At 38.1% G+C, this 14094-nt stretch overlaps 1 protein-coding gene across 15 annotated transcripts in view; it reads right to left on the bottom strand.

The window, feature by feature from the left end:
* PTK2 (protein tyrosine kinase 2) overlaps positions 1–14094 on the bottom strand; it is a 226579-nt gene that overhangs the window by 100390 nt on the left and 112095 nt on the right. For all 15 annotated transcript variants that reach the window (XR_005932213.1, XM_030011674.2, XM_030011675.2 and 12 more), the window contains one exon: positions 10516–10603. Coding sequence is in view for 14 of the 15 variants with exons in the window: in XM_030011674.2 (XP_029867534.1) it covers positions 10516–10603 (88 nt within the window). In the remaining variant the exon portion in view is untranslated. The remainder of the gene's footprint in view (positions 1–10515; positions 10604–14094) is intronic.

Raw genomic sequence — 14094 nt, 5'->3', positions numbered from 1 at the left:
TACCTTAATTTTACCTAGTTTGTAAGAGAACACTAATTCATATAAACTTGTCATACAAAACTGGTTTTGAAAAAGCCACCCCCAAAAAACCAACCAGCCAAACAAGAAACAGCAAAGCAGCAACTCATACTGATTTCCACCAACCCAACAAAGCCTTTAAAGTACTCCTGCTAAACCTGTGTGGCACTACTTCAGTTACACCACATACTAGAGACCAGATGCTCTGGCAATGATGAGACTACGTGAAGCCTGTAGTCATCTCAAATACTTCATTGTCATAATGTTTTAGCAATAAAAATGCATAAAGATTAACAAGGCAAACACTCAGATTTACACTAGGATTATGAATTCAAGTGCTATACTGCTAAAAGCCTATATAATTTTCATTTGGTAACAATCAAAACCCCGAAGTATTATGTCTTAAGTGAATCAGTTTGGTTTATGTTGCTTGCAACACACTTGCTTCCACTCACCCATTTTGCATTCTAGCAGAATGTGCTTATCTGAACTTGCAGAGAAAAACACATCGGAAAACAGTTTAAAGGAGGATAGAGACAAAAATAATTCCTTGCTGCAAACTGTGGCGTTGATTTCAAGCACCTTTCCCCTCGGATTTCTTTCTTGTAAATGTTCTAACAAGTTTAAATCAGATTTACAGTCAAGCAGGTGTACACATGGTGAGGGAGGGGATTAATCTATTCAAGTTACATTAAACATGGTATAATGGAAATGCAAACTGCTTCAGGCTTCTAGATGACTACTACTACAATGTCAGTATTAGAAGTAGTAACTGTACTTGCATTTGCTCTCTCACAGGCTGGCGAGTAAGAATTAAAGTGTGACCTATGCTTCACATTTGTAGTTAACTTCTTGGTCACGACAGCTCAAACAGTCTACTACAAAGAATGGATGCAATATGTGGAAAACATTAACACCAAGCAAAAATGCACCTCTCAGAGGTAGGAAAAGAAGTCTTTTAAATGTTCTGATAAAATAAAGTGAAAGAAAACTGTCACTCCCCCCTCCCAACATACACTACCTGTGTTCAATGAGTACACGTTTTGAAAGGGCAGTCGTATTTAAAATAAACAGGAATTTAGAAGTCCAATATAATCCTATGCCATAACATATTTCCTGACATATTAATGTCCTGATATTCAGTGAGAATCCACTTTGTTTATTTACCTTCTAGTCTTACCAATATTTTTAAATATTTTTGTCACTATTTTTCATTGATTAGCCAGAACAAAAATCTCTCTTATGTCTCTAGTCTTTTGAGCATTAGAAGTTCAAATATATTCTTAAATCATAACAAAGAAAGCAGGTGAACACTGAACCATGAACTAATAAGCTTTTTCCGTAAGGAAAACTGGCACATAAACAAAAGGGCAGTTTCATTTCTGATGTCAGACTTTTAAAATATTTGTTCTTTTACTTGAATGGGCAAATTACTGATGGTCTAACTTCTAACTTCTCAAAATTTACTAGGAAATAATGGGCAATTTCCTAGCTATATAGATGGCTAGCAAATTCCAGCTAGTATAATTAAAAAAAAAAAAAAAAAAAAAAAAAAAAGAGACAGAGGAAAGCCCATGTTTGTGAAGATGGCAAAATTAGAGAATAGCCCTATGCTAGCACACATGATTTAAGAAGAAATCTATCACAGGCCTCGTATTTTATATACCAGCTGCTACTTTCAAAAGCCATCTGCTTCATTTTTCTGCACATGATTTTTTTATGCAGCTGCAGTATTTCAGAAAAACATTCACTCAGGCTGACAAGCTATCTTGCCAGTGCAGTTCATAAAAACACCACGCTGGATTTAATTTTTTTTATTAAGAACAAGAATAAAATCACTCTGAACTTAATACTGAACACTTTCCAGGAGTTTAGGGATTTAAAAAAAACTACTTGCTGTGTCTTAAAAATGTATTTTAGGTTTAAATTTTTTTATATCCTTAGAAATTATTAAATAAAATTATCAAACTTTCTATTGAGTTTTCTTTTCAAGCATAACTACTGTGGAAATTCTTTAGCAACAGTACTATCAAATGGTGTTTCAATAAGGGCAAATACCAATAATTAGCCACTACACTGGCTTTCCCAGCTCATTTAATGTTACCAAGACATTTCCCACAGGATAATCTCCAATTTTTCAGGAGGACAGTTTAAAAATGAGCAATCTATTTCTCTTGCTTTACTTTCAATGTCTATGACCTACTTAAACAACTTAGTCTTCCCCCCCCCCCCAAATTGGCATTGCTTTGAAAACTGCATTTAAAAAGCACTTCAGTGATTAAGTACCCCCTAAAGAGTTAAGCGCATAACCAAAAAAAATCACAACTGTGTAAGATAGTTAGATAAGCAAACAAAGAAACAAAATGTCTTCTGTACTCCATTTAGTAAGTAGCATAAGAATCGTAATTATAATAGTTTAACGAAGCATGGAAAACAAAGATTCACATTACACCATTTTCTCCCTATCTATTTGTTCTATCCAGATATTTTTAGCTGGTGTTTTTATATTCAGAAATGATGTACTTGTGCTTAGCTAGTGGCATTTATATTAACAAATACCAGTTTCCTCTTAACCTTCCTGTATCTGCAATAATTATTTATTCATTCTCCTTTTTAACAGGTCAGGTGTGTTCCAGCACCTACTTTTAAACATTCAGGTTTCAAATACCTGAAGGTATTTTGGTGTTTGGTTTTTGTATGTAATAGCTCACCCTCAGCCACCACAGAAACTGCTTGTAAGGATCTTCATTTTACACTTACACACAGCACTCTGGTGACATTGGTCCTACGAAAGTCCAGTGAAATTTTTCCTACAATTTACCAACTTCTGTAACATGAAAGTCCAGAACGCCTCAATATATCCACTAGAAAAGCTGATCTTCAGCAACTACTTATGGGACCAAGACAACGATTGAAGCATATACCACATTTGTTTTCCCCACAATATCACGTTCAAAACGAACAATGTTGCTCTGTGTTCAGAATATTCCTGTTCAGACTGCATTCTGCAGCAGGTACCACACGTTAAGTCCACCACGATCCACGACACAGCTCTTCTGTGGTACCCTATCAGACATATTTATCTCAAATATTCTGTGGTTTCCACTGCAATCATTCTCGTAGCGTTAAATACACCACAGAAATGCTGTAGCATAGCCTGGGACTGATACATCATTAGATGAATGCAGAACAGCCACCCAATATAATTGCTTACATCTGTAATCACCAAACTGCAAAAGGAGATGGCTCCTCCACCTTTTCACAGCAGAGCCCACCCTCATTTACCAACAGCAGGTTCCTGTAGGAGACTGAATTTTCTTCACTACAGAATCAGAATAATCAGCTTGAAAGAATAGGGTCTCAAGCCATATTACTACAGCTTCAGAAATCTTACGCAAAATTAACCCTCAAAGATTTGTGCCTCATCTGCTTTGAATGAAGTACCATATGCACAAAAGCCCAAAGCATACTTTTAATGTCATCACTATTTTTAGGAGCCACCTTAATGATCGTAATGGTAGTTTTTAAATATGCACAGGAGGGAAACACATATGTGTTTCCACCCCTATTTACCCATCTAATAATATTAGACTTATTATAGAAGATAAGTCTACATTAGGGAAAATTAAGGCTTTGGCCTCTTCTAGTGGAGTTAAAAGCACAGATTCAGTATCAGGATAACATTCATTTGCCATCTGCCCTCAGCTGTTCCTCCTTTTCGTCTTCCAAGGTCACAGTCTCTATATTATCTAGAGGTGATCTTTGACATCTCTAACTAATTTTGGAAGCTCCTCTGTTAATAATAAGGGCATTAGAGATGGGGTGAGGGGGGTAATCAACTTCTGACAAGGCATTGTTAGGGACAGAATGGCTAAAAATGATCCCTTCTGTCCGAGTGGGCTGATCTCCAGATGTCACTGCAATATACACTGCTGCCTCTCAGATCTTCGATAAAGTAGGACTATACTCTTGGGAGCCATATAGTACTCAACCTACTAAGCATGCCTTGCTAACACCTAATTTTATACTTCTCCTCTGACACAGAATTCTGCTTTTCCAGAAGAAATGAGTCCAAGAATCAACATGAGTCAACTTGTTGTGGTTTGGTTTTTTTTTGGTCTGATGCATGTTATATGCAACCTAATACACTACTGATACACTAATCTGAATAACATTTTGTTCAAGATTACTAACACAGACATATCCATGCATCAGTACATGGAAACCTGTCTTGAGCATTTTAAATGTATTATATCAAGTTAAGAGTAATTCACATACGACTGCAAGAAAGCCCACAAGCACTGTTTTCACCACTCTGGTTGACAGGTGGAAATTTTAAATCAAAGCACCCATTTTTCTTTGGACTGAGCTTGGCTGACTATTTAAAAGGTATTTAGGAATACGAGTATGTTTTGCATTCCTATCATACAGCACTGCTAACAGAAAGCAGACATTTGACACAGAACATTTAGAAGATACCAAAGTAGCTACACAACTATACAAACAGAAAGATCTACAAGAAGAATGTCAGCATAGTTTTGAGAGTGTAAATCAACTTTTATAGTTAAAAAATGAGTACTTTATGAGGTATTTTGAATTTCAGCAATTTCAAGAAACCAAGCCCTTGTAAGGGATATCTCACTTATAATTACTTTTGCAAGCTGCAAGGAGCAGACAGGTGATGTTCAGTTTCATTTATTTAATAAAAAAAAAAAATTTGTTTCTTTTTAAGCAGCTGCAATTCTAACATTTATTACCACTTCCCTGTAGGGCACAGTTTGTGTGTCAACCATTAACTCTTCCTGAAAGATCTTTTTTTTTGTTTTAAACAGGCTGCCAATTATCAGGAACAATGCCAGCTTTTCTCCCTGTGTCCTTGATTTTCTTCAAAGCTTTTCCTGTCAAAGTCATTTGCTTTAGGTCTCCTATTTTTGTTAGGGTATAAGAGATGTTGTTATTTAATTAGGTTAAAGAGTCTAATTCCCAGTCTGCACTTCAAATTATATCTCATGCACCTAAGCCTTATAAAACTTTAATCATTAAGTTACTGCAGTAATTGCCTGGACTTAAAATTTCCTACAGGTTGGGGGACAGTGTTACAAAAATAATTTAATTTGCTGATGCATTTATCTGCCACAATATAACAGAGAATTTTCATTTAAGGAAATACATTTTCAGCGTTAACATTATCTTTACAGACACTACAGAGACAGAGCAAGAAAGTGTCATTTGTCTACAACAAACTATGCCTCCTCTTTCTTTAGAGAATTTTTTCTTTTTTTTAAGAAAACAAGTATCACTTTTTCCTCTTTTTTTTTTTTTAAAGTTTTCTTATGAAAATGAACCTGCATTGTACTTGTCTGATGAAACACTGAATCTCTGTGGCACAGAATTCAGCCCAATTTTTACAGAACATCATTTATCTGCCCTAACTTTGAGATCATCCTCTCTCTGCTTCCAATTCCTTCTCTGGTGCATTACACAAACTTTGGCTCATTTTAAAAAGCAAACCCAAAGCACGGTCCAGTCGTATGGTTTCCTTTATTATATGTATGCACACCTCCAGGTCAGCTCCATGCTGCAGGCTAAATAAGGCAGGACAGAGGAAAATTCTATGCTGATAAAACCAACCTTTTCTTGTTCTTTGGGGTCTAAAAAAAATCCCAAAAGTTACTTTTAAAGTCTTCTGTTTGAAGCACAAGGACAGCAACAATGGAACAGCTGACGCCTAAGAGCTGGGTCCCCCCCCCAATACAGATGCTTACTCCCTTTTCATCAAGGGATAAACCATCTCCAATTACTGGAGGCTAACACGTTATTCAAGGATAAATGTGTGCAGGCTCTTGTCCCACAATAAAAGGAAGGCAATTCAAGTAGCTTACGTCTGATTCTCATTATATGAATGTTTTTAAAAGCTGTATTCTATCTTGATGTGAGATATGGCTTTCATTCCTCACTCAACTATTAAGGCAAAAAAGAGAAGCCTGTCCCCTTTATTTCCATCTCCCAACAGCCATGTCACTGGAACAGAAGGAAAGGAAGACACTCGCAATGGATTTCACCAACACTTACTTAAAGCAACTGGAAATGCTCCCAAAAAGTACAGGAAAAAGGTGAAGTCTAATTTTCATTACTTGAAAAACTCCAATTTTTAATTCTCCTTTTGTACCTTTATGCTTGTTTCCTCTGAAGTTTTCTTGAAAAATGGTAAAAATTCATACAAAAGACAGGTATCTTTATTCTTTTGAGATTTACAAAACAGTCAACAAAACAAAACAAAAAGTAGGTTACTTGTTGATAAAAATTAACTGAGTGTGTTTTTACTCAGCAATCCTGTGTACTTCATGTTTAAGGTTTTGGGGGCGGGATTAGAGTTGACTTTGGGGTATACAATACAACGGCACACAACTGAAGGCTGGCACAGAAAACCTATGCAGCAAGCATCTGCCAACTGTGCAGACAACCATAAATCTGGCATTTCCTGATTTTTGAATACTTTAACCTCACAATTCAAACAGCACTGGGTGGGATCCAATTTGCCTAATTTGGCTGAAATTATAAGCAGTTGGGCCCAAGGGAATAATGCAGTCAACGGAGTATCACCACCTAAATGCTCCACTTACTGAAAAAAAAGAGAAGACACTGCTGAAGACCTGTCACGCACTACCTTTGACACCTTCCAAACAGAAAGAAAAAAAAAAAAAAAAAAAGATACAATTCTAGCATTAGCCTGTTGGTCAGAGCTCTCAACTGGGATGTAAAATGACGTATCTTGAACACACAACTCCTCCAGTCAAGAGGAATGGCCTAAGCATCAGCCTCTACCCCATCTCAAGTCTCAAAGCTGAAGCACACAAGATACTTCGACAAACCGCGTGGTATTAATATTAGTATGACTAATTCTGACGTTACAAACAAGTTGCATGGTTCCCCCCCTCACACACGCTGATTTTAATCCTTTGCTGTACAGATTGCAAGCCAGGGGCACTCTTAGGAAAAGTCTCGTTAAGTGCCCTGCTTTTATACTTCCAATTAGAACAGCTTACGCCCACTGCAGATGGCAGAATGACCGCCACCGATTACAAACGGCTGTATGTCAAGCTACAAACAGTTCTGGTCATAGGTTCTTGATGTGTTCAAGACTCTTGAAAACAAAGAATACCCAAAACAAAGAAAGGTCACAGCATCCTTAAAATAGTCAAAATTAAGGAAAAAAAAAAAGAAAAAAAAAAATCACATATTAAGTCCAAGCTGAGAAGACTTAAATGCTTGCACCAATTTATACAGGGCAATGCACTCACTGAAGTGAATGGGAGTAGTCATGCATGTGAAGTTACAACCGTGTGCCAGTTTTCAGTTTAACAGCCTGATAATTGTGGTTTGGGTTAAACTGTATGAATAAACTGTGTCTGTTGACAGCGATTAAAGTAACGTTTTGTTATCTTTACAAATGTTCTGTGCTCTTCTGGAAGATGAAGATCACTTGAGGATTCAGTGATCAAACTTTCAGCTTCAACAGTACTGCTGCTCTGCAACTCAAATTCAAGAAAAAAAAATCACATTTTCTAAAACCCATGGGCAATTCATGGGTCACAGAGGTCACCATATTTCTTTTGCTTCTCCATGAACTTCTTATTTGATGTTGTACATTTTTAGTTAAGTCAGACAACGTGTTTGGATGTTATCAAGTTAGTAACAGGTTCTCAGCCTGACCTTGAAAAGAAAGATTTAGTCATGGGCAGCATCTGGTCCCCAAAATCTTTTTTTCTCATTTATAACACATGAGGCAGCAATGTATTTGACTTTTACATCTACAAAAGCCAATATGATTACAGAAGTGTTATTCTGTTTGTAAAATTCCATAACTAGGTCCTACGTTCATTATCTCTAACATACATTATTTCTGTGCAGAAAGCTCAAGATATGTATGCATGTATGATTTATGTACATTCTGTTGTTCTTGCCTAAATACAGCATGATGTGTCTGATTGAGAGCTGTGGTTAGCAAAAGAGGATGTTAAAATGTTGCAGTAATGACAGTGAGAAAGGAACAGAATGTGAAAAATCGTCTTTCCTTGTTTTTCCACATTCCCCTGTTTTATGATGCAGTGTTACTGCTCAAATTCTTTTCCTGCCTTCTTTTCATAAGTCAGTGGTGTTGCCTTAACACTTTACCAGATAAAAGTAATTGTCCTAATTTATTCAAGAGGGCAAATGAGACTTATGGAGCAAAACAGAATCATGGACAGAGAACGACAGCTGTGGAAAGTTGTGCACCTGATTTCCATGACAATGGAGACCCAAATACCTTGCAGCACCCCAGAAAAAAGAACAGTGACTTTTGAAGAACTGGATTTAGAAATACCTCATGATAAGGTGGAAAAGAAAGAGGAAAAGAAAAAAAATCATACGGTGCGCAGAGCAAGGAGACAAGAACCTCTGATTTTCATTTTATAATAGAACTAGGATTCAGGGCATTGTCAGATACACACAGCTGTCATTTTTGCTTATCAATTCCTGACGACCTTCATAAACCTTCTTGCTATTCTGAGCCATTTGTATCCGTTTCTAATGATTTCCCCAAATTTAGTAAAAATGTGTTTCTCGGAAAATGGTAAAAAAAATATTCCTCTGGTATCTTAAAGTCCCTGCTTGAAAGAAATAGTTCTCTTAGGCACAAATGAGAGGACGCTGCAGGCCTCCCTGCTGTTGAATAGGTAAATGATGGAGTTCAGGAAATTACTTTGGACTTCATTACCTACTTTTGCATCACGGGAAAGACAAAACTCCTGTTTTTAAAACCAGTATGAAGAAAGTCATTTGCTGCTAGAGTAAAAATGAACATGATTTTATTGTTTCTACAAGAACCCCTGGCAGTACTAAAGAGTCACCAAAATCCAGACATTTTTCGGCTGAAACAAGCATATCACACAGATCAGTTAAACTAGAATGCTAAGTCCAGACAAGCACTGCACTAGAGTTGTCTTCTCAGAAGTCAACTCCATCATGTATCAATACAAAAATTTCATCAAACGTTAAAAAAAAATTAGAAGTCATTTACCTAAGGCAGAATGTGTGTGTGTACAATAAAGTACAGAAGACATTTAAGAAATGAGTATGAGCATGTTGATTCTATATTCTACTTTCAGATGGAGTATTGGACAGAGGAGAGGATTATGTTTTCCTCTTTTTAGAAACTTAAGATGAAATTTTTATCAGAATTACTGTTTCCTGGTTCCTGATCTGCAAACATGTCTGTTCACAAGGGCAGAAGAGTGCCACGCTTTGGACCAGCTCCAGTTATATCCTAATTTTAGAGGACATCGATCAAGAATTATGGTATGCCCCAAGCAAGTAACCTAAGATCAGGATATTTTTGAATGTGGCAGAGACAGAACAAAAAGAACAGTAGTTCATGGGAATAGTTTTCCTTGGTAGAAGCCTTTGGGGTTTGAGTAACATTATCAGCACTTCATATTGTTGTTCCTTCGGCACAACAACACACATCAGGTAAAACAAAATTCCTGTTTCAAAGCAGAACTCCAGAGCTTTCACGGTGTAGTTCCTGAGCTCTGCCATTTCAGCTGACTTCACAAGCCCTCCCCGCTGCCTCTCATTCCCACCTTACTCCATTCTCTATCATGACAATAACCCATAAAATCACTCCTTTAAATAATCTAGATTGAAACTAATCCTCCATATAGTACTATAAATTATTGCTTAAAACTATGATATAAAAACATATCTCCTTCACCAACTTGTCACCATTACTAACACAAACTGTTTGTTAAGCACTAACAATATTTCAGTGTATGAAGATAGACAATGTACCATACAGGCACCGGAGAAGAGCCACCTAACATGTAGCAAATAAGTAACTTTAGGTTTGAATTTTCACAGATGCATGGATTCTTAAAGTTAGGGGACACTACAACCATTCTAGTCCAGACTCCTCTAAAAGATAGCCCCATGAAGTTTTACTTTGAGCTTGCTAGTCTAAAAGCAGATTAAAATTATTTAAGTCAACAAAATGAAGACTTAGGTGCTTAATTTATAGAAACTTTCACTACTATGCAGTTTTACTAATCAGTAAGACATACTCAAATCAAGAAAATAACGTAACAATATGAGTGGAAAAAACATTCCATGGTTGTAGTGAAATTGCCCACTTATTTGTGCTTCCAAAAATAAAGAAATTCAGCAATTTAATAAAGTGTGAAATAACTATAAGCAGCCAGCTGAACAACAGTAAATTTTATCAGAGTTAAGACAACAACTGCAGAATTACCTTGTCTTTGGAAAATATTCCTCACCACTTCTCAAGGAGAAAGATGCCATGGACTTCATGCCCTTTCTGCTTTATAGATGCAACCTTAAATTTTACCAATTTCTGTTTCTGCAGTAATATGTTATCCACATAAACAAATCCAGAATTTTCCAAATTCAGCTAAAGCAGCAAAAATTAAGCAAAAGAGAAAGTGGTAGAACTGAACATACCTGCTGATAGAAAAAATTTAGAGTTGGTTTGTCCTCAGTGAACTGGTTTAGAAATCCTTTTGGCAAATATCTAATTCTCAATTCGTATCTGAAAAGCAAGAAAAAGAGAATTATACTGGTGAGACAAAAATAATAATTGAGATTTCCTCACAAATAAAAGACATCTTCAAACATTCTTACAAATAAGGATAAAATCAAAACAAACTCAGAAAACTACAGGAAAACCTCCTCTTCTGACTACTCAGAGAACTAAACTGGAATGTAGTACCTAAGATTTCATAAAGATGTTTACAAAGCAAACAAAACCCTGCTGCCTTCTTAAAGCTTCAGTGACGACTGAAGCATCAAGACTTCAAGCAGATAAGCTATCAGGTCCAGATCCATGGGACGGGAGGGCCCCAATTAGCAGACAACAGCAGATGAGCTGCCACAACCACTGATGTGACCCCCTGGCAACAGCTTTTATCTTTGGTTATCACAAGCACGGTACTTAGATCCCACTGCTCCAAATAAGAGCAGCAACCAATGTTACTCACCAGGGAGCAACATCCTACACACAAAACAAGGGGGCTTACTCAAGGAACATGACTCCGCTCCTTCTCTGATCAAGTGCTGTAGTATTCACATCTGAATGTTCCAACGGTTTTGAAGGGATTTCTCTGTAAAAAGGCTTCCTACTTCCTTATTCATCATCAAGATGCATGCAAAAGCCAAATGAACCAGTTTTCAATGTGACAGTCGTATTTTTTGAGTTAATAGTACACCACAGAGTACGGGAGATTCAGAATTAGCCTTGATCCACGACCTATGCCAAATTTGTATCCTTTCTCAAACCCTAAACTTATTACAATCCCTAAATTTAGTATCCCTGCTTGTTCTGCAGTAACAGCCCACAATGTTTGACACACACTGCATGCTTCCTCTTCTAACACATTCCTGCAACAAAATTCTGATAATAAATGTCCTCATCCCTTTGGGTATGCCAATACAGCTTAACCTAAGTATAAAACTCTTTACAGCCCTTCTCCAAAATAAGTATATTTAACAATCTACTCATGATGGAAAGAGCAAATATTGCAATGTTTCAATCTGTTGGTTTCAGCAGAACAAAAACTTCTTTTCAGCAAGTGATTTGGCTGTCTGTAATCAAGATTTATATGGGTATTCGGTAAAAAGTTACTAGGAGTTACTGCTGCTTAGGATTCCACTGCAAACAGTAGTTGCAGTATTCTTTGCTTTGAAATCATTGAAAATACATTGTCCCTTTAGAAATCATTAAAATAAGGCAAACATTTAGAAACTGTAACCACATGCACACACACTGTATACTAACTATGAATCCTTAGAATGACATTTTTTCATAGTATGGCAAGTTTATTTCGTAAGGGAAAATGCACGCTCAGTCATCTTGTGCGCAGAAAACATGTTGTTACGCTAAGAACAGTCTTCACACTGCAGGACATACAAGAGAGGTGGAGAACACCTGAAAGAGGGTAGATTTAGATTGGAGGTAAGGAAAAGATTTGTTACGATGAGGGTGGTGAAACATTGGAACAGGCTGCCCAGAGAAACTGTGGATACCCCATCCCTGGAAGTGTTCAAGGTCAGGTTGGATGGGGCTTTGAGCAAGCTGGTCTAGCGAAAGATGTCCCTGCCTGTGGCAAGGGGTTTGGACTACATGATACTTAAAGGTCCTTCCCAACTCAAACCATGCTCTGATACGACGACACAGACAGGTATAAACAAAAAGATTCAAAGTCACAGTTAAGACAACCTCTTAAAAATTACTTTAATTGAGAAGGCACACAGAATCATCTTCTATGGCTGATCAGCTTTTACATTTCATGATACATAGCAGATATCTAGTTATTCACTAAAATTTTAGGTATTAGCCAAATTGTACTTGCAGGCATTTTAAGTGCTAGGAAGAGAAACCAGTGTGAGCACACTGTCCAGAAGCAGAAAAGTAGAGCCTCCCCTACCACCCGGCTTCTGCCATATCCCTCAAATCTACTGCTGAACACCACTGCAGAGACCAACATGAAATAAAACAAATCTATGTAAAAAATTACTTGTTTGCATTTTTTTTAGCTCTATAACCTGCTGCATTTTAGTTGTCTTTCTACATTCTGAGATTAAAACCAACACTAGTCTCTGAAAACTGTCCTTATCAATTTCTCATCGTTTCCCTGGTACATTTTCTCCTGCTATTCTCTCCTTGTCCTTTATCTGTTTCTATTCAAATTCCTCTCCCTGGCAGAAGGTTTCCACAACACCTTCCAAGCCTCACTGCATGAAACAGCAAGCAGGAAAAACAGTATTCAGAAGTGAAGACCCAACCTCTGAGCAAAGGAAAGTTGACTGATCAGATACTTGAAGGTGACTGGCTAACTGGTTATCTGTATTGCAGTACTTCCCAGTTAATTAAAATGGTTTCATCCTTTCCCACTGGAGCTGCACTTTGTCAGATCACTGGATGTTAATACAAAATCTGGTACCTATTTTATTACTGCTTTGATAAATCTTTATGAGGGACTGGCAAATACATAGCAAAGGTTGACATGCAACTCAAGGGTATTACCACGGCACAAGAGAATTTATACATCAGACAGTGAAGTCAGCTAAGGACAATTCAGGATCTTGCAAACTTAACACTGGCCACTTTTCCCGGGCACAAAGCTACGGCTTTACCTGAATGGATTTACTACATACTTGGTTTGTGTACAAGACAGAATACCAGCACACAGTGCTTCTGGGGGACGGCTAACGGACAACAGATTTTCAGTGATTTCAAAGCAAAGAAAAATAAGTTAGTAAGTGTACCTGCCCTAAGGAGCTGTATTGGGTGCCCAGGCGCTGGCAGTGGGGCTGCAGGGCGGCCTCTGTGAGGAGAGGCCGGGGCTGCCCCGTGCCGGACACAGCCCGTTCCAGCCAGCTCGGAGCTGCGGCCGTGGAGAGCCCGGGCGGGAGCAGGTTGTCCCTGAAGGACTGCAGCCCGGGGAAGGGCCCGCGCTGGAGCAGGGAGACGTGTGAGGAGGGAGGAGCGGCCGAGAGGGGCTGGGGGGGACGGACCGCAACCCCCGTCCCCAGCCCCTGCGCCGCCCCTCGGGGGGACACGAGTCGGGAGGGAAGGGGTGAAGGTGGGAATGGGGAAGGGGGAATGAGGAGGAAGGGGCTGTTTTAATGGTTGTCTTTGTTTCTCACTACCTACATCTATTTTAATTGGCAATAAATTAAATTAATTTTCCCGAATTTGAGTCTGCTTTGCCTGTGACCACACTTGGTAAGTGATCTGTCTTTGTTCTTGACACACAAATTTTCTCATCCTATTTTCTCCCTGTCCTGCTGAGGAGAGGGGGTGAGGGGGGTGGGTGGGGGTCTGGCAGCCAGCCAAGGTTAACCCACCACAGGGTATCAAGTGCCTAACCAAGGGGACCTTCAAAATCCTGGAAAGGAAGTGTTATGATTCAATGCATGTGTTTCAGACATCTTATTTAATAATAGATACTGAAAATGGGGTTGAATTATAGAATCATAGAATCATTTAGGTTGAAAAAGACCTTTTAAGATCATCAAGTC

The sequence above is a fragment of the Aquila chrysaetos genome, chromosome 4, assembly GCF_900496995.4.
Source record: "Aquila chrysaetos chrysaetos chromosome 4, bAquChr1.4, whole genome shotgun sequence".
Classification (NCBI taxonomy): domain Eukaryota; kingdom Metazoa; phylum Chordata; class Aves; order Accipitriformes; family Accipitridae; genus Aquila; species Aquila chrysaetos.
Note: the sequence above shows the minus strand (reverse complement) of the source record. Positions and strands in the feature narration are given on the sequence as shown.